The 22279-nt window shown below is 44.4% G+C and overlaps 9 protein-coding genes across 9 annotated transcripts; 4 read left to right on the top strand and 5 right to left on the bottom strand.

The window, feature by feature from the left end:
* Positions 1–86: 86 nt before the first annotated feature.
* Positions 87–2173, top strand: V2V93DRAFT_368194 (uncharacterized protein). The gene has a single exon (XM_066909741.1). It carries the CDS (start codon positions 122–124, stop codon positions 1943–1945), a length of 1824 nt encoding a protein of 607 aa, XP_066766742.1. The 5' UTR covers positions 87–121; the 3' UTR covers positions 1946–2173.
* V2V93DRAFT_209461 (Hydroxyethylthiazole kinase family-domain-containing protein) lies at positions 2118–4473 on the bottom strand. Its single transcript, XM_066907011.1, has 3 exons — positions 3702–4473; positions 2702–3616; positions 2118–2648 (listed from the first exon to the last, which is right to left on the bottom strand). Exons 1-3 carry the CDS (start codon positions 3973–3975, stop codon positions 2290–2292), a joined length of 1548 nt encoding a protein of 515 aa, XP_066766741.1. The 5' UTR covers positions 3976–4473; the 3' UTR covers positions 2118–2289.
* V2V93DRAFT_210266 (Fusaric acid resistance protein-like-domain-containing protein) lies at positions 4176–8109 on the bottom strand. Its single transcript, XM_066907012.1, has 9 exons — positions 6521–8109; positions 6367–6471; positions 5669–6309; positions 5376–5611; positions 4965–5320; positions 4844–4913; positions 4756–4794; positions 4535–4696; positions 4176–4474 (listed from the first exon to the last, which is right to left on the bottom strand). The coding sequence occupies exons 1-9, from the start codon at positions 7991–7993 to the stop codon at positions 4377–4379; spliced, it is 3180 nt and encodes a 1059-aa protein (XP_066766740.1). The 5' UTR covers positions 7994–8109; the 3' UTR covers positions 4176–4376.
* V2V93DRAFT_368190 (NUDIX hydrolase domain-like protein) lies at positions 7966–9196 on the top strand. Its single transcript, XM_066909740.1, has 2 exons — positions 7966–8388; positions 8478–9196. Exons 1-2 carry the CDS (start codon positions 8106–8108, stop codon positions 9116–9118), a joined length of 924 nt encoding a protein of 307 aa, XP_066766739.1. The 5' UTR covers positions 7966–8105; the 3' UTR covers positions 9119–9196.
* Positions 9197–9259: 63 nt separating this feature from the next.
* On the bottom strand, positions 9260–11414 carry V2V93DRAFT_358362 (Mob1/phocein; the record flags this gene model as incomplete). The annotated part of the gene is made up of 10 exons (XM_066908057.1): positions 9260–9373; positions 9427–9519; positions 9589–9897; positions 10019–10177; positions 10281–10291; positions 10474–10692; positions 10815–10948; positions 11004–11097; positions 11159–11331; positions 11395–11414. The coding sequence occupies 10 exons, from the start codon at positions 11412–11414 to the stop codon at positions 9260–9262; spliced, it is 1326 nt and encodes a 441-aa protein (XP_066766738.1).
* A 184-nt stretch (positions 11415–11598) lies between these two features.
* Positions 11599–12748, top strand: V2V93DRAFT_368181 (band 7 family-domain-containing protein). The gene has a single exon (XM_066909739.1). It carries the CDS (start codon positions 11620–11622, stop codon positions 12547–12549), a length of 930 nt encoding a protein of 309 aa, XP_066766737.1. The 5' UTR covers positions 11599–11619; the 3' UTR covers positions 12550–12748.
* Positions 12749–12769: 21 nt separating this feature from the next.
* V2V93DRAFT_345480 (uncharacterized protein) lies at positions 12770–14136 on the bottom strand (the record flags this gene model as incomplete). Its single annotated transcript, XM_066907882.1, has 2 exons — positions 13796–14136; positions 12770–13728 (listed from the first exon to the last, which is right to left on the bottom strand). The coding sequence occupies exons 1-2, from the start codon at positions 14106–14108 to the stop codon at positions 12770–12772; spliced, it is 1272 nt and encodes a 423-aa protein (XP_066766736.1). The 5' UTR covers positions 14109–14136.
* A 135-nt stretch (positions 14137–14271) lies between these two features.
* Positions 14272–16362, top strand: V2V93DRAFT_385769 (uncharacterized protein). The gene is made up of 2 exons (XM_066912249.1): positions 14272–15133; positions 15190–16362. The coding sequence occupies exons 1-2, from the start codon at positions 14370–14372 to the stop codon at positions 16022–16024; spliced, it is 1599 nt and encodes a 532-aa protein (XP_066766735.1). The 5' UTR covers positions 14272–14369; the 3' UTR covers positions 16025–16362.
* Positions 16363–19808: 3446 nt separating this feature from the next.
* On the bottom strand, positions 19809–22205 carry V2V93DRAFT_368177 (uncharacterized protein). Its single transcript, XM_066909738.1, has 3 exons — positions 21773–22205; positions 20607–21712; positions 19809–20556 (listed from the first exon to the last, which is right to left on the bottom strand). Exons 1-3 carry the CDS (start codon positions 21838–21840, stop codon positions 20306–20308), a joined length of 1425 nt encoding a protein of 474 aa, XP_066766734.1. The 5' UTR covers positions 21841–22205; the 3' UTR covers positions 19809–20305.
* Between the last annotated feature and the right edge of the window lie 74 nt (positions 22206–22279).

Genomic DNA, 22279 nt, shown 5'->3' with positions numbered 1-22279 from the left:
GCGTAGACGCGTGTGAAAGCAGTTTTTGGTCTGGTACCCTTTGTTTTTATCCAGACTGGTTATGATCGTGTGCTATCCAGCGCTTACTTCACTCAATAGCCATCCCATTCCTTTTGTGGAAATGCCCGATCCGAACCCGCCGATCCCAGTTCCTGGTATATCGAATGAGCAACCGGCGTCCCCTATTCCGCCTGTATATTTACCGCTTCTCGATGGGAGTACGGAGTTGAGGTCAACTCGGCAACTGCGGCATGAATATTCACCAATGCCTGAGAATGGATCAGGTTCTCGTATTTCGCCATTTGTGTACCCAGTTAACTACGATTTATTATCTGTATCTAATAGAATGGAAATCGACGCGAATTCTGAATCACTGTCTAGCATGTTGCGATCTCGTCTGCAGCAATTTAACGCAGGAGTGGATACGCGACGAGAGTATTATGCTGGGTTAAATGGCCGGATGATGCCGAATGGTAACCCATTTTCCGACCGGCCACTGCCTCGGCCAACGCCAGCTCCTGTGGTTCCCCGAGAATGGCGCGCGCGTCCAAGGCGCAGAAGAATAATCACAGTTCCCGAATCTGGTATGGAGATCGCTGTTGACGTATCTGACAGTGATGAGAGCGGAGGTTTCTATCGTGCTACTGAACACCATCAAATATCTGACACTCAGCAAAGAGGATCGTTTACTCAAATCCGAAGAGCTGTGGGTAACTTTTTTGCTGATTCAGGGGCACAATTTCGCGGGTCGCAGTTGACACTTCCTGAAACCGGAATAGAGATTACAATTGATGAGTCCATTAACTCGGGTAGCGGCCAGCACAGTTTGACTAGTAATTCTTCAGATGAAATTCCTGCTGATATTATTGCAGCCATGACTTTGATGCAGGATGTTAGTATCAGAGAATCTATAACTGAAGAACCTGTATTGCTTCGATCACGACCTAGTCATGAAGGATCAGAGACCGGAGCTGCATCTGGCTCTCTAAGACTTACGCGAGCTGCCCAAAAACTGGTCAGAGACCCTTTAGCTGAATCAAATCAAACTTCCCGAGAGGCATTTCCCGTCTTGAGATCAAGACCTAGGCGAGCTCGAAGTTTCCGTTTTCCTTGCTTAAGGACAAATTCTCGAGAGACAGTAATTCAGCACCATCTACCCGAAAACATTGCACGAGAGTATCCTCAGGCGGCAAATATTTCCTCTGCTTCACTCCCAGTCTTTTCAAGTGATCGTGAGTCAGCATTGAATCGCAGAGCTGCTTCGTCATCGCCTATCAACCGATCTGCTACGCTACCGATCTCATTGAATCGATTTCATGACAGGTCAGGACAGCGATCTCAATCTCCAGTCTCAATTATTACACCATCTCAAGAAAGGCGAGGGCGTTCAAGAGTTCGTAAGTCAGCTAAAAACAGGCAGGAAGCTTTATCAAAGAAGCGAACTATCTCAAAGATGAACGCAATCAATAAACTTGGAGAAGTTTCTTCCAAAGCATTGCGTTCGCTCTCTTGGAGATCTTCTGAGCCTATTACTGATCCTAAGCATACTGAAGTCCTTCGAAATGCTGATTCGCCCGGATGCAGGACGAGCGTCTGCGGAATGTTTGGCTCGTCGGGCCGATCACGTTCAGCGCTTTATAAAAAAGATACCCAGATTAGAGATAGCACTGATACCGCGATTGACGAAGAAAGTATTGGATTGCGACGGTCTTCAGAGAAGAGTAGCAAACGATCGTCTACTGTTGCTGAACTGGACGACTGTGAAATTTTTGATGGTAATTCAACTCTACGTGATATTGATACCAAAAGTGATCCAGGCGCTGGAGATCTCCCTGTTTCTGATATACCTGTGAAGAGAAGCTCTTTGCTGGCGAGGGCATCCGCTGACAAATTGCAATCTGTGACGGCAATTCCGACTAAAAAAAGGAGTAGACTCTCACTTTAGTCTGGTTATACTTTGTTCTCTTTTTTAATACCTGCTGTTTTTTTATTCCACTTTTGACAACATTCTATGAGCTTGTCAATAGATTGAATATTACTTTTTCGCTGTTTTTTATTAATTTTCATCTGTATTCGCAGAATCACACATAACAACTCAAAATGAGTTAGTACATTGTCACACAATTCAGCTCTCGCGTAAAAAATTAAAGTAAGCATTCTAAGAATCCAGAAGCATAGAGGAATTGTATCAAATCAAACAATTTGCTTTCAGGCGACTTCCCCCAACAGGCAGTTTAGAAAAATACAGATCACAAACTACAAGAGATATGCAGTAAATCAATAAAAAAATTATGTGGTCAAGAGGTATCGCTCAATTCTCGCTTGTTCAAGCCAACTGCTATCGTTGTTGGCGCACATTTGTTTTAATATGTACAACTCGTCTAGCAGGACTGGAATAAATGTTCCAGGTCCTCGAACTCCTGGCGCAACGGCTGCTCTCTCAGCTGCGATGGTGAACATCAAGACTGCTGCCACAGCTGCCAGGAAACGGTCTTCTTTAGAGACAACTGAACAGGCTGCCAAGATCGATCCAAGAACACAACCACTTGCAGTGATATGTGATAGATATTCGTGGCCATTGGAGAGAACAAAGGTTGTAAGTCCATCTGAGATGATATCTTGAGGACCAGTCATTACGACAATCGTTTCTGTAGAGGTTAGCAGATATAAAATGACTTCCTTCATCAAGAATATCACTCACTTTCTTTGGTTGCGAGACCCTCTGCGATATGCACCTTTTTCTCGATAGTCGAATTTCCGGTGCTATCAACTCCTCTCATGGAAGACGTCTCGCCAGCAACAGTAAAGATCTCGCCTTCGTTTCCTTTGATAATATCAAAGTGTGCGCGATTTAATAAAGTCTTGACAGCTTCTCTTCTCAAAGACGAAAAACCAGCACCAACAGGATCAAGGACGACGGGACGGAGTTGCAGATTGTATTTTGTAGTTGCTGCAATATATCTGTCTAGAGATTCAGGAACAGCTGAGTTCATGTTTACAAGCAAAGAGCTGCTTGGCACGGACGCCAGATCGCCAAATTCGGGGATATTCTCACTCATAACCGGGCTAGCTCCGATGGCGAGTGTCACGTTAGCAGCAAAATTGATGGCAACACGGTTGATTAACTGATGCACCAATGGACCTTCTTCTTGTACCTTGGCTAGCAAAGCCGGGATATCGTTCAAGATCGCCGAAGGAGTACGATCATTGATGACGCTCATCCAGTATGGTGCCTCTTTGACCATATTCAACATTTCGCGAGATGTAGACTCCGGATCCGCGGAGGCAATAATGGCGGACACAACGGCTATGCCATCGAGAGAACGGCCAGGCACAGCAGAGAGATGCATGACGTTGCGTGCAGTCGCTAGATTGACAGATCCAATAGCGACGGCTGGGATGTATGTCTTAACAGATGAGAGATAGGAGAGGATTTTTCGTAGACCAGATATGCCAATTGGAGGATTCTTGGGGATCTTCGTAGATGTATCATATACAGCGCCGACTCCAAGATAATCAGCGCCATCTTCGACCGCTTTCGTTGCCTCAGAGACATAAGTAACCGAGATTCCTATGATTTTGTCCGGTCCTAGCAATTTTCGAGCAGTCGCAACATCTGCAAGAACGGTTAGAATAAACTGTACGTCACTGAGTTCCTCGTCAGAGGTCTCAAAAATAGTAATCAGAGACAGTTTACATACCGATATCTTCTTGTCCAATATGGACACCCTCTGCATCAATTGCTAAAGCAACATCAAGTCTATCATTGATTAATAGAGGGATACCTGCTTTCTTAGTGAGGTCGTGAATCTTTTTAGCTTTCTTGATAAAGTCCTTCGTCTCGGTGTCCTTCTCTCGCAGCTGGACGAGGGTGACGCCGCCTTTGATAGCCTTCTCAACCTGCTCCTCAAGCGTAGTTCCGGGAGGCACCAGACCAGAGTCTGTGACAAGATACAGCGAGTAATCTACGGCCATTGCATGAACGCACAGTGCTATTCCGTTTCAATGGCAGATTAGAAAAAGCAGGAAGTAGGGTTGGGGCGAAGAGCGGGCGGATAATGGGCATTAGATATACCATGACATCAATGTTTTTATGGGTGTTGTAGAGCTGTTCCTCGCTTAGAGCACAGATTGAAGCGCGCGATAATTACGAATGCACAATCGTACAGTGGCCGCATCTTGTAGAGAGATTTTTGCTGAAACATCAGATATCAGCGATAAAATCAAAAACCTAAAGACTATCAGTTTCATGATATATATGTTGTCTGTCTATTGCAAATAACAAAAGCCATTAAGACTCGACTTCTTGCATCGTCATTCGCGACGTTTGGCAATATTAGCGACAATGAAAGTCAACCGCGAAACCACAAATCAATTTAGATGGATAGTGTCTCCTCTTCAATTGCACCATAAATATCCTGAAATGCACTTATGATCCGCAACAAGCCGTCATTGATCGCCATCGTCGCCAAAACTGATTTAGAGAGTTAGCACTTGAGAAGCACAATTGATAGACGAAGTGAACCGAACTTACTGAATGAATAAAATAACACAAAGTCATCATCTGCCCCAGCATTCTGACTAACTGACTTCATTCGGTACTCGTTTATCTTCACAATCATGCGATCTCGCGCATGAACAGTATTTGGTAAATGGTCAGGGATTGGTAGACTAAGCCTGATGCCCGACGCCAGGACTAAACGATATGTGAGCTCGTAAAATATTTAGACGACAAAAATAATTTTTGTGACATACGGTAAAAAAGAAGGAAAATGCGATTGCTGAGCTCGGTTCCTATTAGTGTGTTAGTGAGTCTCAAAAATAGAAAAATTGGCATACATACTTTCTTCAACCGTATATTTAATAATTTCAGCTTCACGTTCGGACGCATTCAGATCCTTGATAATCATAGCCTAACCTAGTCAGTGGTACTCAATATAGACCCAGAAGCAGCCTATACTTACATTGACGTTGTGAAACGCATCAAGAATTTCCTGCGTGGTCTTCATGATAAATTCATAATTCTTTGTCGGAAACGGTCCTTTTAGTCTGAATTCGTTGGATGCAGCACCAACCAATTCTTGCATCTTTAGTAGTGATTTCTGTAGTTTTTGCTCGTCTTGAAGTGTAGTGAATGACCTTGGTGCTTCACCTATATGTGTGAGACTATTGAGTGGGTCACACTTCCAGATCAAACCCATTCGAATCCAGAGAATGCTAAGTTTCCGCTTCAGATTTTGCCGGGCACTGTTTGGCCAGATGTACATTGTAACAAAAATTGCTACAATAATTCCGCTAGAAACCGAAACTAATCGATGGACTACAAATAATAGTTAGTATATTAAATAGTCGAAACAATATAGAGATCCACTGACAAGCAATTTCCGAGACTATGGGATTAGCGCCTCCTTCATCCTCATTTCGACCGTCATCGTCAATATCATTCTGTGACAAGCTATACGAATACAAAGCTGTCAAGTTGAAGGCTAATAAAACGAATCTTCCAAATGAACTGTTTTTTTTCCAACCCAGGATAATACAGAAACAAATAAATGCAATGCAAAATCCTGTAAACGAAAGTATGGCTCTGTTGACACCAAAGAAAAACCAGCTGTATTATTTATGTCAGTATACTCGCTCCTCAACAAAAAAAAAAGGAAGCGCTTACACAAGCCATGCTGAGTAGCATCCGATAAAAGTCCCCGAAAGTCGATACAGAATGGTATTTGTGGTCCCCCCAATTGAGATATTCATCATTAGTACAAAAGCAACAAGACCCCATTCCCCTCTGTAATGTCTGAATATGTCCTTAGTCTGGCTCATATAAGCAGGAATCAAGAACAACAAAGATCCCAGTCCAACCTTGATTCCAAAACGAACATCATTTCTGCGAAATAAGCGTAGAGATCGCCACAAACGAAGAGACCATGGAACGTGACCTTCTTTGTCAACATACTTTTCAACATTTCCTTCACTAAATAGGTGTGCAAGCTTAGGAGGAACAGTAACTTCCTCTTCGACTTCAGCTACTTTTAATCGGTTTGCAGGGTTCGCGCGCCAAAACAATATCCAGTTCCAAGATTTCGGCCGGCCTTCTGCAATGTAAACCTCATATTCTTTCAACGTAGCGATTATTTCACCAATTTCTCTTGCCAGATCCTCGAGCCCGTGAGAAAATTGGCCGCATGTAGCGGCAACCTTTTCGAGGTGGATTGCAATTGATTCGCGGTCGGTTTGTGCAGTAAACACATCCTGTGAGTAGATTTCTCGCAGAGCTTTCGAGCGCGCAGTCGAAAATAAATCTAGAGCCTGAGAATTTGTGAGTACGTAATGAAAAATATGATATTTGCTAACGCTGCAACTTACAGCGTTGAGACTGTCGACAAAATGTGCATTCAGTTGAAGCTCGTTAGTTGCATCATCGAACGGTAACGCCTCCATAATACTTTTTACCGTATAAGTCAACGATTTCTAAATTTTGTTAATTTTACGCATAATGGTATTGGAGTAGGAAGCGTACCATAGGAGGTCCGAGATAGTAGACAAATACATCAAAAATTTCTCCACAGGATGATCGTGTCTGGCGGTGATCTAAATTCGTCAAAGACCACTCCATAACAAGTGAGCTCCGAAGACCACCGACGTGTTGCATGAGACTCTGTATTGATTTAACCAGTCTGGCTTGTATAAAGAACTCGGTTTCTGTTCCACGCATATAATGCTCGTATTTAGATTCTTGAAGAGATCCATCCAGGGATACTACAAGTGAACGTGCACTCTTGAACAGCTCTTCAATTTCGGTTTTAGTGACATCAGTGCCAGCGAAAAAGCTTCGCGCAATAATAGATAGCATGTGGGAATATGTGTCCATAAGAGTATTGAGTCCTCTCTTGAGTTTCGTGATAGCGGATGTAGGGAAAACCAAGAAGCAGACTGTGGCGGAAATCAATATTCCAAGATGCACAATCATCGTCACTTGCCACATCTTTCCGAAAGCTACAACACCTTGCTGAACGGCGCCTTCTCTGACAAGGATTCTGACAAATTGGGTAGATGCAAGTGAACACGCAGTATTAAAAGTCTGTTTATCCATCTTCCGCTTCATTAGCGCAATAGAACCAAGACCTCCGGCTCCAAATACTACTAACACAATAGCATGACCGAGGGGAAGTAAATCGAACGACTTGAACAATGCTGCTGTGTGCATGGCACAGAACGATAGAAAAACTCCATAAAAAAGGCCTATCTCGGCAAACATCGTCGCCTCAATCATGCTGCCCAGAGTTCGGGACGGATGAAAATAGACAGTGACAGTAGCAGTTAGGTGCTTGCCATCGCCAGAGCCAAGGTGCGAGGAAATTGTGGAAGAAAAGACGGCAAAGGATGCGATGTAGTATGTTAACGCACACTTGAGTGGTCGACTAAATTGCTCAAAGAATAAATGAACATAAATCCACCTGAATAATGTAATCGATAGCAGGTAGTTTCCAGTGCGATCTGAGATCTTTGCTAATTTTGCAATGAATCTGCTGAATGACTTTCTATTACGGTGCTGCTGTTCGCCATTGATAAGTGCAGAGTTCTCACTGGAATCTGCGTCTCCGTTTAATTCCCCTTCATCAATGTCGACCATGGCTTGACATCCGCTGGACTGTCCATCAGTGACTGTATCAAACTGATCGAGTGTGAACTGTCGTCGCACGCGTTCTCCAGTATCCGGCAAGATTAGCGAGAAGTTGCGCACCATGCGATGCGATGGCCGAGATTCTTTGGTCTTTCGCCGCCCATCATCAATACTACTGCTTCGAGACTGTGCAAGAGGATGATTAGTGGTTCTAGAGTCGGCTACAGCGTCATCGTCGCTCTCGTTTTCCTCAATTATTGTGTCGACGATTGCATCTGGGGGCACGTGCAGAGCAGCGGCTGTGTCTGTTGGAGCTCGCTGCGAAGAGATGAATGGTGGTGGGCTTGTTGTGGAATTACTATTTGCCATTCTCTTTGAATAACTCTATCTAGAGTCAACTAGACAGAGAAAAAGGATTGCAGCAATTATATCCTGTGGTGTTTGCTAAAAAGCAACAAACTGCGTCACCTTTAAGAGCCGCATGCGGCATCTTGAATTCTTTCGTATCGAAGCCAAGTGCAATCTAATTAACAAAAATCATCTACAAAACAAGAAAAAAATGCTATCCAGAACAGCTTTAGACTGTCTTCAAAGACTACAATCATATAATCCCCCACCTACATTGTGGCACAGTCTGCCACTTTCCCGTCGCTCGGCCGTGCTCATCTTACTACACCCCAACGACGACGGCGAGCTGGGTGTCGTTTTGACAATGCGAGGTACTGGTCTCACGTCTTTTTCTAACCAGGCAGCTTTTCCTGGAGGTATGTGATATTTTAATTTTATCTCAATTTTTAGCAAGATTTTTTTTGTATATCTTGTCAGTGTTGAGCGTTAATCGACGTGAATAAAGGCAAAGCAGACGACGAATCCGAATCACCATTTTCAGTCGCACGTCGTGAATCTTTCGAAGAAATTGGCCTACCACAAACCTTCGACAGCTCAAAATACAACTTTGAAAATCTTACAGAACTGCCATGCCATCTGGCGCGCAATTGGCTAATCGTACGTCCCTGCGTAGGCTTCATTTGTCACACCAACGTGATCCGGGATGGGGTCGGAATCGACATTAACGAGCTGCTGAGTATTACAAGTGAAGAAGAAGTTGGTGCCATTTTTACAGCGCCATTTGATCGATTTTTAAAGAACGATAAAGGGTGGTATAAGGGATCATGGATGGACTGGTGCGGTCTAAGATGGAGACAGCATATTTTTTCTGTACCAGCTAATGTGAATGATATCATCGCGCCTTCAATCAAAAAGACTCAAAAAGTGCACCCAGTGTGGGGACTAACTGCAAGAATTTTGATTGATGCAGCAATGATTGGGTTTGCTAAGAAGCCAGAAATGGAGTATTTGGATAAAGCTGGCGATGAGTTACTGATTTCCAATATGGTAAGAGTAGGAGAATTGGGCGCGGAAAGGGATCGTGAAAGAGAAATGTCAATCAATTTCTCAGATCTGTTTGACAAAGAACTTCTTGGAAAACTGTAAAGCTGCATGTGTTCTACGTACACTATGTACCGGCGTTGATATCTTTATAAAAGCAAATGTATATAAAATGTATGGATTATTTAATTTTATAATCACATCTATCAACTTCCCAAACTACAACATCAATAAGACAAGCCGAATTTAGACAGCCTCAGAGATGAGGGCGTTGAGACGCGAGATCTTGGACGAAACGGAGAGGTCGACGGTACGGTCGCCGAGCTCGACGACGAGACCACCGAGAATCTCGGGGTTGACCTACATGCAATTAGCACCAATTAAATATATAATTGACAAAACAAAAAAATTACCTTATTTGAAATCTTCAACTTCTTTCCAGCACCGACATACTCAGACTTAGCAATGGCTGACTCAATACGAGACAACAGCTTCGAGTCCAAAGGCTAAAAGAAACCATTCATTAGCACTCGAAAAATTCCTTTTTAATCTGAACTATTCTCAGAGAAGCATACAGTAGCAGAGGTGACAGTAGCCTCAACCTCACCCTTGTAGGCACTCATGAGGGTCCCGAAGTTAGTGATGATGGAAGGCAGGAGACCGAGTCTGTTGTTGTCGGCGAGGACCGAAAGGAGGTTTGTGACAGCGGGGGCGGACTTGACGGACTTCGAAAGAGCTTCGACAACAGTTGCCTTGTCAGCGGCTGACAGTGCAGGGTTCGCGAGAATACCGGCGAAGGCCTTCTCCTTTGAGAGAGTGGCATTGATGGATGCAAGGCCCTTTGAGGTCGCGTCGAGAGCTGACTCCTTGGCGGCTGCGGTGTACTATATCAATATGTCAGCAAAAATGACGATTTTCAAGCGGCTCAAACTTCGATTAAGCAGGATCCATTCCGAATCTGCAGAAAAAATGGAGGAGAACCGGGAATCGGGGAAGGAGACGCACGAGAGCCGAGGCGTAGGTTCCGTCGACGCCGAAGAGCTGAATGGGGGGTGCAGTTGCGGAAGCGGTCGCGTACGAGCGGGTAACGGAGCGGCCGACAAGCGACGTAGTACGGGCAAAGGATCTCGACAGCATTGTTGGTGAAGTAGAGCTGAAGAAGAGCTGTGTGAATTGATGAAGCTCGAGAGAAAGGGCGGCACGAAAACCTCGGGAGACGACAGCCAATCATGGTCAAGTGTTAACCCTGACCCTGTATTTCATTTACATGGGCAGGCTCTGTGTAGTATAGTGTAACATCTACGAATTACTGGATATTTACTGTCTCAAGAAACTCAAGTGTTTTAGCAATGTAAGTGCACAGTCAACGCCAAAATATAAATTTCAACCCCTCCGAAAAACACCACGAACCTCGCGCATTCATCGTGGCTCTCTTGACTACTTAGAATCCTGCAACATACGATCCACTAAATCAGTTAGCGGTCCATAATCCTTGCGTTCAATAAGATCAAATTCCTTCGAAAAGTAGACAAAGTGCTTGAGTGAGGTGTTGAGATGTGGCTGCATGCCTAGCTTTGTGATAACTTCAAAGTGCTCGCAGTAGATATGAGCATAAACTCGGTAGAGTCGTTTGAAGATTGTACGAATTATAGACTGGAAGTTCTTCGGAAAGGCAACACCTATTCTAAATTAGTAAACGAGACTGACAAAAGCGGTACCCTCAGCCTCATCATCCATGAGGTGAGCGGATCAGATTCTCTGCAAACACTCGGGGAGTGATCAAATACTCCCGAGTACTTACCAATTTTTGAAGGAAACACGGCTGGATTTTCAAAATATGCCTGGACCCAGCTCATAAGATGCTCTATATACTCCGGGGCTGAAAGTTTTGTAGGCTTCTTGAATCGCTCGCTGTCTTGCCAGAGATACTCATATCTACAGCAACTTAGTACTTGTGATCGACAATTTAGTCGTCAGCTAGATTACTTACTCATCTGTGGCTTTCATTTCCGGGCAAGAGCTGGGGGAGCAGAATTGGGTGACGGTGCCGTAGAGCATATTAATTTGGTTGTAAAAGTCCACAGCTAAATCACAATACATTAGGGCACAGTTCCAACTACAAGCAGATCAAAGCACAACACGTACTATTTACTGCAAGCCACTCGTTCAAGTCTTCACCCTCAGGTAATTTCACTGCATGCCGCAGAGATCCAGAACCTAGGGTCGCCTCTGCGTATTGTCGGAGCTGGAAATTCGTAGAGTCAGATCGCGACTGAGGGCCATTGACAGCCTTGAACGACTTTGCCGAGCGGGAGTTGCTATAGCCAGTAAGATCAGTCTGCTAACATCATAAACTAAAGCAGCTGCAATGATATACGTACAGAGATTGGAGGAAAGACATCTATGTGCAGAAGCAAGCGGATGTTGTTTGTAAGTTTGTTTACATTTGCTCAGTTTGAGCCGGCCGAGCACAGCAAATTGTAATACAAACCCCTTTTATTTACTGCTTACATCTACACCACAAACCCCATTTGAGAACACTTAGGGCAGTCTTCTGATCTCTTCTCATTTTCTGTGCTTTGCATCCTCTTCCTCACGCACTCAAAATGTCAGCACCCAACCCCAACGAGGCTTTCCGCAGGTTCTCTCGAGCTCTTCAAGAGCAAGCCTTCCGTAGCGGAGGTGGAAGTAGAGGACCAAGTCCTGGCCGTAGTTTCGGAGCCGCTGGACTCGCAGTGGCGGCGCTCCTCGGCAGCTGGGCCATCTCGAATTCGCTCTTCAACGTCGATGGTGGTCATCGCGCCATAAAATACACCAGACTGAGTGGCGTTAGGCCCGAGATCTACCCAGAAGGCACTCACTTTAAGTTACCGTGGTTCGAGACCCCTGTAACTTACGACGTGCGCGCCCGACCGCGCAACGTTGCCTCGCTGACAGGAACCAAGGATTTGCAGATGGTCAACATCACTTGTCGTGTGCTCTCGCGGCCGAAAGTCGAAGCCCTGCCGACGATCTACCGGACGCTTGGCGCAGATTACGACGAACGAGTGTTGCCGTCGATCGTCAACGAGGTGCTCAAGTCCGTCGTCGCTCAGTTTAATGCCTCGCAGCTCATCACTCAGCGTGAAGCTGTTTCGCGACTTGTTCGCGAGAACCTCGTCAAGCGTGCTTACAAGTTCAACATCTTGCTTGATGATGTCTCGCTCACTCACATGACTTTCTCACCTGAATTTACGGCTGCCGTCGAGAGCAAGCAGATCGCGCAGCAGGAAGCGCAGCGAGCTGCCTTCATTGTCGATCGCGCCCGCCAGGAGAAGCAGGGAACTATTGTTAAGGCGCAAGGTGAGGCCAAGTCTGCCGAGCTTATTGGTGAGGCTATTAAGAAGAGCAAGGATTATGTTGAGCTGAAACGTATCGACACCGCTCGCGAGATTGCTTCCATTGTTGGCAAGTCAGGTAACAGGATGGTCCTCGACAGCAATTCTTTGCTCATGAATGTCACAACAGACTCTAGATTGGATGGAAAGAAGAAATAGTTCCTAAATTTGGTTTTGTGTTCCAATTTCAATTATCTTGTAAATAGCAATATACTTCATTCATGCACTTAATTTACATTAATCCGGTGATATTTGGTTGATCTGACCGTAATTGTTGGACTACAATTATTACTGTTAGTCGTACGATATTTGAAGATGTATCCACCAGCGATTCTCGCTGTGGTATAGTCTAATCGAGTTGAAAGTTTTATATTTTTAGCTAGCCTTCCAACTCAGGAATAGCCCGCTCCCACTCTTCCAATATAGTCCTAAAGAACTCAATATGCTCGTCAGCCATAGTCCCCATAGTACCTTTCATCTCCAGAGCCTTGATCCGCTCGAAATCCGTCAGGTCCCTAGTGACCTCTTTATCAAATGACATGGAAATCTCATGCGCCTCCTCAGCTTCTTTCGTGAGCTCCTCAAGCCGTGCATCCAATTTGTGCAGGCGTTCTATTCTTGCTACATGGTGGTCTACCCCACGAAGATCCTCTACTTTAGATCGTAGGAATCCATTTCCTCCGCCGGAGGCAAGCACGTTGCGTTCGATTGTAGCCTTGTTGAGGTAATCGAGCAAGCCCTCGTAGTCTAACTGCTTCTGCTCACGCTGCTTGAGAAGTTGTTTTACTGCAACATCGTAGTTCTCAAGATCTCGTAGCGAAACAACGTAATTGAGATCAAGACCCTCACGAAGTCTTGAAATGGCATCAGAAGTCGAGCTTAGTCTAGCCGCAAATGCTTGAAAGACACGTTCCATGCTAGGTTCAAGAGCCGAGAGTTTTGCAAACTGGCTTGCAAACTCGTGCGAGTCTTGCTCCCATTCAATTTCATGCTTGACAAGTCGACTCATGACTTTCTCTGCGTGCGACACGTCATCAGCCAGCTTGTCCGCACGCTCTTTCGCCGCTAAGAAGTCGTCTTTGTCCTTTGGGATCTTTGCAAATGCGTTTATTAATGCATCGCTAAATCCGTCAAAAACACCAGATGACTCTCCCACATTTGGAATCTTCACTGGGTGAGCCCTCATGTACGCGTTCCATTCTTGTGACTCCAGGAAGACAGTCAGCACATCTGCGCTGCGCAGAATCGGGTGATTCGATACTCGATCAAGAAATCTTCCTAGCGAACTAGCTCTTCGTGATGTAAACTCATTGCCAAATCTATCGCCTGTGATATACTCTTATAAAACAAATACTGTCAGTTGCGTTTACCCACTGAGATCAGTATCTGACAAAATGATGCATACCCATTCGTTGCTTGTCAGGCAGTGGCGGGACAGCACATGCCGGATAATCTCGCACAATAACATTATAAAGATAAACAAAATCGGAAAATCGTCGCCGCACTCTAAATTCTGGAGATTGGAACGCAGGAAAGTCTGACTCGGTCGTGACGAGATAAGTGATGTACTGGTTCTGCGTACCCTCAAGCTCCTTCTGCGGATCTGAGACGTGGCATGACAGAGTGGAGCTCCAAAGAGCATCCTTATCTTCATCTGTTTCTGGTGCTCGCTCTGTCACTATCGTCGCCGACGACGGATGTGGAGCGGACGAAGACATCTGCTGTAGAGTCGACGGTGAAGTGGTTGGAGATGGAGCGCTTGAAATACTACGTAGTCTCGCTGTCATCTTGTACAAATCCCTTTTGCTTACTTATTATACAAAACCCTCGAGAAAGCACGTGAAATTATTCTGACCGCCTCTCGCTTTTCTCCTGCTTTACAAGCAATATATTTCTCTTGTGACAGCACCGATTCGAGCAATCTACTATCTCATATCCTCGGACGACCTGTGCGCAAGAAATATATCAATAACACAAAGATGTCAGCATCAGCACAGTTGACCGCAGGCTCTCCTCTCGCCGAGACGCTGCAAGCCTCAGTAGGCGAGCGTTTACGAGCTGAGGGCTTTGCAGAGGACGAGACTCCTTTTATATCCGAGTTTGTCGTGATCATGATGTGTAACAACAAGGATGCTGACCAGATTCGCTCTGAAATGGCAGATCTTCTTGGTGCAGACCGATTTGATGCAGGATTTCCATCTTGGCTCTTCGAAGAGCTTAACAGACTCACGAGCGGAGAAAGCGCGCCATCGAGTGGCAACGATTTAGCCCCAGTGCAGACTCAAGAAGCGGGACCTCCTGCAAATACGACTCCTACTGGTCCAGCCTCTTTCAGAATCCGTAACAAAGGCAGTAACAATAATACGAATGGCGGTATCCATAATGTCCGCGGCAGTCAGTTCTCGATTGGGAAGAGTAATGGACAACGCCCGCAGTCGTTTGCTAGTCGGCTCCATGGATTCGCAGATACCGCTTCTAGAGTAGGAAACCACAACCAGAGCAAATTTAATAACTACAACAAATTCAACAATTACAATGGCTACAACATCATGAATGGAAATACGGGATACATACCGCCAAACCGATCTCAATATAACTTCAATCAATATGAGGTTCCTATAAACACTTTTCCCGGCGGCCATCCCGAAACGACTGAGATAAAGCTTGCAATAACTCGATGTCGGCATTGGCCATATCATGATAACAATATGTGTAAATTTCCGCATCCATTACAGGCCTGCGAGTATGTACTTTCTCCTCTATTTATATAACGCGTGTCAATGCTAATTATTTATTTAGGCTCTATCCAAACTGCCCTCATCTTAAAGGAACGTGCCCAAAGATTCATGTTGGGGAAGATATGTCAGCCGAGGACGCACAATTGTATATTGAGTCCAATGGCACCTATGAGTTTACTCCGTTATATCCTATGGGTAACCCGTTATATGCGCAGAGACGTGCCGAACGTAAGGCCGCTCTTTTGCGTGAGCAGTTACTACAGCAGACTCAACCTCAACAAAAAAAACGTTATTCTCAATACAGCAATGGCAGCAGCTCGCGATGGGAAGCGGGTGACAATTCGACATTGTGCAAATTTGGGCTCAAATGCGCAAACGCAGATTGCAATTTTGCACATCCGACGCCATCAAATGGCGACGCACTGATCCTCAGCAGTGAACAGTGCTCGGAAGGACTGAGCTGCACCAACGAAAATTGTGACAAATCCCACCCATCGCTGGCGGCTCTAAACAGTGCTGACAGCGTAATGACTGACGAGACATACAAGCCAAATTATCTTGACGCTTGCCATTACGGCTCGTATTGCACAAACTCACATTGCAAGTATCGTCACGCCATGTCTACTACACTCTGTCGCGACGGCGCAGAGTGTACTCGCCAAGACTGCATATTTACTCATCCGCTGTCAACGCCGTGCAAATTCGATTCGAAATGTATAAATCCATCATGTATATACTCTCACCCCAACGGCAGGGCTACTTTACCGAAGACAAACAAGTGGGTAGCTTCGAAACAGGACCAGCACGTTAGCGAGCGCTCGTTTGCGGTGGATGAAGCAGAAGTTGAGAAAGTTCCTGCGAGCGATGCCAGCTCTTCTACAGCCGTAGGTGTTTAAAATTTTAAGAAAAGCTTATTATATTTATGAAAAGAGCTGTAAAGTTTGTCAAGTCGTTTTGCTTGTGTTGGGTGTTGCTGGATGGTGTTTTATTTTTCGTTTGCGGTAATCTGCTGACAGCTCGTGAATGCTTTGGGATCTTGTACTATATCTGGCATTTTTTAATCTACTTATTGTTTATAATCACGTTATTTTATTACAGCTCACATATACAAGCTTTGCGTATGTATTACCGCAAAAGTTACTCAGAAACAGATAGCTAGAAAATTTATACTTGTAAACAGGTGTCTTGTTGGCTCAGTCTTGCTCATTTGTAGAGCTAGAGCTACATAATGCGCTATACTTTGACAGCATCTGTTCAATATTTACTCAATGTTAGTTGATGTATCACGCTGCAGTGCAATAGTAAATCGTTCAGCGAACCTGTGAGGCCATTGTGGGAGATAGATGGCCGGCAAGCTGGATCGCAATACCCAGCCAATGCTTACATCCTTGCATATCACTCGCACTAAAACATGTCAGCTATCCATATCCTCCAACTTACTAAAAGATGCCATAATCTAAAACGTAAACGAACCAATATAGATCCACGCCATAATTCCAACTTGTAGTTGTTAACCAATGAATCTCTTCCTTTGGATACTGTTCTCTGAACTCTTCACTGAGTTTTATTCGTACTTGGTTGATTATATCCTCGGCAATCAAAGCGCGACGTGGAAGAGCAATTGTCAGGATGCAGCGAACCCAACGCGAGAGCTTTACGATGTCCTTACCAGTATCAGCTAGCGTTGCCCGCAGTATCAGCTACAATCATACAATGTCAGTAAAAACATTACTTGTGTCTAAAAATAGATGCACACTTGTAATACGGCCAAAACTTCTGTAAGTATCAGTTAGCACAATGCCTTCTCCATAAAAAGGTAATAATAGTCAACCATCTGCAGGACCGCTCGATGACAGTAAGATATCAACCAAACTCTCGTATATCCTCAAATCCTCCAGATTTCTTGGCTTCTCATCAGCGATATCAGAATCAGCGCCATTAACAATTCGAATAGCTGCGCCGGCGATACCGGCGAGTGAATCCCACATCTCCAAATTTACTGCCGCTTCAAATTCAAATGAAAGCATAGCTGCCATCTTGGCATTCACATCCATCGTTCTCTTTTTGGCATCGATCTCATCGCCTAAACTAGCTGCCGCTGATGAAGACAAAAATACCAGATACTTTGATGCAGCGGCAGAAAATGCTTTCGTATGCCGTAACGTGGACTGATATAGTTCCCTTTGCTCAAATATCGCAAGTCGCTCTCGAGCAAGACAGACGGCAGCCGATGCCGTTAAATACATTGCTGCAATCTGCTGCCACAATATCGCATCAACCATAACTGCGCTAGTTTGCCTTGTTTGTTTCATGGCTTGCTCATACAAGTCAAGAAATTTGAGCGATATCTCAGATAAACGTAAAGTGCATTCTGCTGGCCACGATTTGCAAGATTTAAGAGCTGTATTATATGCCGTGCGTGAAAACCATTCGTATTCCTCTTTGTCAAAAGTAAATGCCGAATCATGAACTTTGCGATTAAGCGACTGCTTAGCCATGTCATATGAGTTTTCAAAATATCGACAAAGCTGATCAGTCTTTTCAATTTGGTCTTCCTCACTAAAGTTTTTGTCGATGTCAAATATCATCAGCCGAATAACGCAGCGAAGGAGAGCAGGAATATGAATTCCCGACTCGTCGTGATCTTCGTCTGATGCGGGAGTTTCCTGACTTATTTTCTGAAGTATTAGTTTCATGGCTGCTAATGTAACCGGCTTATTATCTCTCTCTTGAGCTTCCATGGCGCATGCAGAGAGGAACTTTGAGTCCGAAGCCGCGGACTTGAATATTAGATCGAGGCATTTGGTAGCTAGTTAAACGTCAACATCACAATATATTATTATTAAATCAAAAATTCATATACCCATAGTGTCGTCAAACATAGCCAGCGCAGTTTTGAAAACCAAAAATTGAGTTAATGGAGATTCTCGTGCAGACTCTGGCATTTTATTTTCATATTGATCAATAAGTTCTTCATAGCGCTGTAAATAAAACTCGCAGAGCATGATCTTCCTCACAATCTTTGCTCGGTTAATTTCTCCGCAATTCACAAAAATAGGACAAATGGCAAGTCTAAACCATTGATTCGCGTTCTCATATTCCGTATTTGCAAATGAACTTGCTGCTATACTCCATATTATCTATATAAGATCATCGGGTTAGCAGTTGAATCTATTATAAGTCAAAGATCAATCTTACGCTTTGTGCGCTATTAACAGTTTCCGTAGGTAATGCGCTAGGCAACAACCTTTCGAGTTCTACCAGCAATTAGCGACTTGGCTCACAAATTGAAAATACGCAAGATGTACCAGAAAATAGATTTTTTAGAGAAGCGATTGAAGCTCCCGATTTTGCGGCAATGGATATTCTGCTCAGAAAGACGCGTTGAGTCCACTCAGTATGCTCATCAAACGAAAGTTTTTTTGTTAACAAGTAGTCGAGAGCTTTGCTAGCATGAAGCGGACTAATCTCTGCCAGGCTATGCGTCTTCGACATGATTCTATTATAAAGAGTCAGAAAGGTACTCGAAGTGAAGTAAGAGAAGGGAACAAACACTTGAAAGGACGTGGCGTCAATATTCCCAACAAATATCATTTGCATGAGCACTGTACATCCAATTAGTAACATGAAAATAGTGTTTTCCCCAAATTTGACTCAACAGACCATCAGATAATGCATCAGCAGATGCACCTTCCTTCACTACAATCTCGAACTTCAGCAGCAATGACCATATTGTGCTCGAATATTCTTCATTCATCTGCTGCAATACGAGGTTCGCTTCCTCAAGACATGCTTTACTTTCGTCGCTACTATAGAGAGCCTTGACTAAATTCCGCATAACATTGTATTTCAATTCAAGTACAGTCTCCGGGGCCTCTTCCTCGTCTTGCGTATTTGCACGGGAATATAAAGCAAGAGCGCGCTTTAGCCACGTAGTAGCACGCTCAAAATCTCGCTTCTGGATAGCTTCTGTCCCAACGTTGAACAATATTTCAGCCAGATACTGAATTTTTCGCTGGGGAAGTGAAATATCGGCGTTTAAAGGTGGCATTTTATTGTGCCAAGTATTCATAAGCTCAAAGTTATTTGTCTTCCATGCCTGTTTCGGTCAGCTAGTTATTACACCATCTAAATAAACTACTCCACATACGGCGTAAATTCGAAGAATGCAATATTCGATGCTCATAGAGTATACGATTCCTTTACTTGCCGATTCGTCTTTATGAGCCAACGCAGACTCATAGATCTTTGGCACCCTTGTCAGCAGCTTCATCAACGAATCTATGGCGTCGTTATCAAGACACATTTTCAATGCCTTTAGATATGTCTTGAAGACCCGTAAATTGTCAACAACGTTCTTGGTCAAACGCTCGCAGCATTCGATAATTAGGCACGCTAATGTGCGAACAGCACACACAATTTGCATTTCTGCTCCGGCTTCATCTGCTGCCTGTCGACTCATCACAGTAGCCTGATTCCATAACTTGACGCCTACTTCATCAAGTTCAGAATAATTTGTCGCGGTTGGAAGTTTATTTTTCGCAGCAAGTGAAGCTAGCAGTTGTTCGACAGCAAGAAGCGTCGAGTCTAGCAACGGGACGATACCATTGCTATCCACAGAGCTATCTTTGAATTTACCATAAACTTTCAAAGCTTGTTCTACATATAATTAGCATATATCTAATAATATGATAACTGTGTTGAATACCATAAATACTGTGCACACGCTTCTCTGTCGAGGACAGGTATGACGCGCTTACTACAGCACTCTTCGAACTTGATACAAAACCAGCATTCGTCAAATCTCCAAACAATAATGAAGCTGTGTCTTTATTCATCAGCTGAAACCAATTAACTCGTATAATGAATCCAATCGAATATGGAAGAGTTTCGTTTCTTAGACATCAGCTGCGACACTCGCGACAACGTTATCACGCAGTAGCCCTAACCACATGACTTAGACACGCAGTCACGTGGATGACAATCGCGCGTTGCGACGCGGTCGACGAACGAATTCAGGGAGTCAAGAAAGCTTGCTACTGGGGATATTGCTGTAATACATTCAATAAAATACATGAATACATGAAACAGTAATTTCTCGACGTATGTCTACACACTAAGCAGTAAGCAAAGCAAAGTCAACGAGCCGCAATTTCAAGCTATGTACAAAGCAACACTCATCTCATAACCGTAGTTATCGCATACCCCATCATTCCTCTCAGTCGAAGGCGATCTTGTCGTCCAATTAATCTATTCATTCGCGCAGTAGAGGCTGCTGAAAAAAGGATCGCAAAGGAGACTGAAAATATCGCGCGTTCAGCCCACTCGTATGTGCGATCAAAATCTAGAGGAAGTAGAGCACCAAGTGCTCTCGGCGATACGAAAAGCGCAAGCTCACCTCGTCGCTGAGGAACCTCAAGTAATACACCTGTAATACAGATTAGCCGTAGCATTGGTCGGTAAAATTACGTTACATACTCCACCCGCACAGAAGGCAACCCAGAGCAGGTCCCAGCGTATTATCCCAAGTGATCGGTTTAGCCTTGGGGAAAAACCACGGTCCGAGTCTTGACCGAGTCAGACAAACGCCATACCAAGTGAGTGTGACAAACAAGCCAAGAAATGACGACGAGCGGGCTGAGGAACGCAGAACTAGCAATAGTCTCTGCATTATACTACTCGCAGACTTTGTAGATCGCAGACGGAGAATTAGATTGAGCGGTAGATAAATCAACATCGCACCCTTGAATGACTTCCAGAATCGAAGCACGGCGTGCATTTCGCAGTTGGTGGCCATATTCTCATGGATCAGGACACATGGAAGGGGAATCGAAACACTTGGGTCACCATATTCGCGAGGTACGCCAATCTTTTTACACATAGGCTCCATCATCTCTGATATCCCGTTGTCAACTCCGTAGGCAAACGTATGATTCTGTGCCATGCGTAACATTTCCAGCAGATGCGTATCGAGATCAGCATATCGAGTGATCCACGTATTATACGACTTCGGCAACCGCTCTGGCTTATAGAACCAAGCGTACATAACGATAGCACAAGATGCCACAAAAGACATGATGTCGTATGAGCTCTCGGTAATTGCCAACCGACTACGGTTGAGCACTTCCCGTCTAAAGAGGTAGTCAACTGCAGCGGTAACGGTGAAGAGGGTGGTATCGATTGTGCGACTACGGTCATGACTGTCTAGTTTTTCATCGATAACAGACTCGATTTCTTTAATGGCAGCTGACTTGCGCACTCGTCGCTGGTGCCAGCGCATGACAATCGAGCTCGCGACTGCGGCGCCGAGGAAAGAGGTCAGGCCGTGGTACCGCCGACGTTGTTTCAAGCCACCGGTCTGAATGATAGCAGCCTCAATTAGGCGCCTGGCTGATACTGAAGATCCAAAAAGTAATGCCCAGAAAAGAGGAAGCTCACTCAAGGAGAAGGCTGTGAGTAAGATATGCTTTGTGACGCTAGGCAACTGACGAAGCCTGTCATGGCTGCGGAGAGCGCGAACAATGGCATTGAACAGTCGTGGGCCCACATCAGAAACATAGAATAAAAGAAAAGCAAAAATAGCACTTAAAAAATGGTGTCAGCAAAATGGAAGAGCGTGATAAAGCAAAACAGGGAGTGCGTACGGAGAGACGGCAGGGTCTCTAATGACGCGATGAGAGAGCGTATGCCGCGAAAGAAGAGCAGAAGGCATTGCCGAGCCCAGTTTTTTACAGTAAGAAGAAACTGGCCGGCATCACTTGCTAGGGAGCAAAGGCGATAAAAAAATTATTGAAATAAGGAGCAGAAGATTGAAAAAGTTGAAGATAGTTCCTGAATTACCTCGGCCATACTCCCCTTTCACGTGCATCTGAGTTACGAATTATATTCACAGCACAAAAATATTCTTCCCCAAAACATGAACTTTAATCTACACTACAACATTTGTAAAAGAAAATTCAAGGGAATATATCATTACACATCCGCAGACAAATCTAATATACAATGTAATTACCATTACATAAAACCAGTCCCAAACAAAAACAGCAAATCACAAGCCGATATCAACGTTAAAAACCTTTGCTAAAGCATCCTGATACCGAAAACATGACGATAATAGTAGTACAAGATTGAGATGACAACACCAACACACC

This window comes from Kockiozyma suomiensis (assembly GCF_038497685.1).
Source record: "Kockiozyma suomiensis strain NRRL Y-17356 unplaced genomic scaffold V2V93scaffold_5, whole genome shotgun sequence".
Lineage (NCBI taxonomy): Eukaryota > Fungi > Ascomycota > Lipomycetes > Lipomycetales > Lipomycetaceae > Kockiozyma > Kockiozyma suomiensis.
Note: the sequence above shows the minus strand (reverse complement) of the source record. Positions and strands in the feature narration are given on the sequence as shown.

Bases quoted from the DNA above. Each gene is read 5' to 3' on its own strand.
- V2V93DRAFT_368194 (XM_066909741.1), top strand. From the start codon at position 122: ATGCCCGATCCGAACCCGCCGATCCCAGTTCCTGGTATATCGAATGAG.
- V2V93DRAFT_209461 (XM_066907011.1), bottom strand. From the start codon at position 3,975: ATGGCCGTAGATTACTCGCTGTATCTTGTCACAGACTCTGGTCTGGTG. The intron at 3,617-3,701 runs GTATGTAAACTG...CCGTTCTTGCAG, and splicing joins TATTGGACAAGAAGATATCG to ATGTTGCGACTGCTCGAAAA. The intron at 2,649-2,701 runs GTGAGTGATATT...TAACCTCTACAG, and splicing joins GGGTCTCGCAACCAAAGAAA to AAACGATTGTCGTAATGACT.
- V2V93DRAFT_210266 (XM_066907012.1), bottom strand. From the start codon at position 7,993: ATGGCAAATAGTAATTCCACAACAAGCCCACCACCATTCATCTCTTCG. The intron at 4,795-4,843 runs GTATGTATGCCA...ACACACTAATAG, and splicing joins TAAATATACGGTTGAAGAAA to GAACCGAGCTCAGCAATCGC. The intron at 4,475-4,534 runs GTAAGTTCGGTT...TCTCTAAATCAG, and splicing joins TGTGTTATTTTATTCATTCA to TTTTGGCGACGATGGCGATC.
- V2V93DRAFT_368190 (XM_066909740.1), top strand. From the start codon at position 8,106: ATGCGGCATCTTGAATTCTTTCGTATCGAAGCCAAGTGCAATCTAATT. The intron at 8,389-8,477 runs GTATGTGATATT...ACGTGAATAAAG, and splicing joins CCAGGCAGCTTTTCCTGGAG to GCAAAGCAGACGACGAATCC.
- V2V93DRAFT_368181 (XM_066909739.1), top strand. From the start codon at position 11,620: ATGTCAGCACCCAACCCCAACGAGGCTTTCCGCAGGTTCTCTCGAGCT.
- V2V93DRAFT_385769 (XM_066912249.1), top strand. From the start codon at position 14,370: ATGTCAGCATCAGCACAGTTGACCGCAGGCTCTCCTCTCGCCGAGACG. The intron at 15,134-15,189 runs GTATGTACTTTC...TTATTTATTTAG, and splicing joins CATCCATTACAGGCCTGCGA to GCTCTATCCAAACTGCCCTC.
- V2V93DRAFT_368177 (XM_066909738.1), bottom strand. From the start codon at position 21,840: ATGCCTTCTGCTCTTCTTTCGCGGCATACGCTCTCTCATCGCGTCATT. The intron at 21,713-21,772 runs GTACGCACTCCC...CCATTTTTTAAG, and splicing joins AGAGACCCTGCCGTCTCTCC to TGCTATTTTTGCTTTTCTTT. The intron at 20,557-20,606 runs GTATGTAACGTA...TCTGTATTACAG, and splicing joins TTGCCTTCTGTGCGGGTGGA to GTGTATTACTTGAGGTTCCT.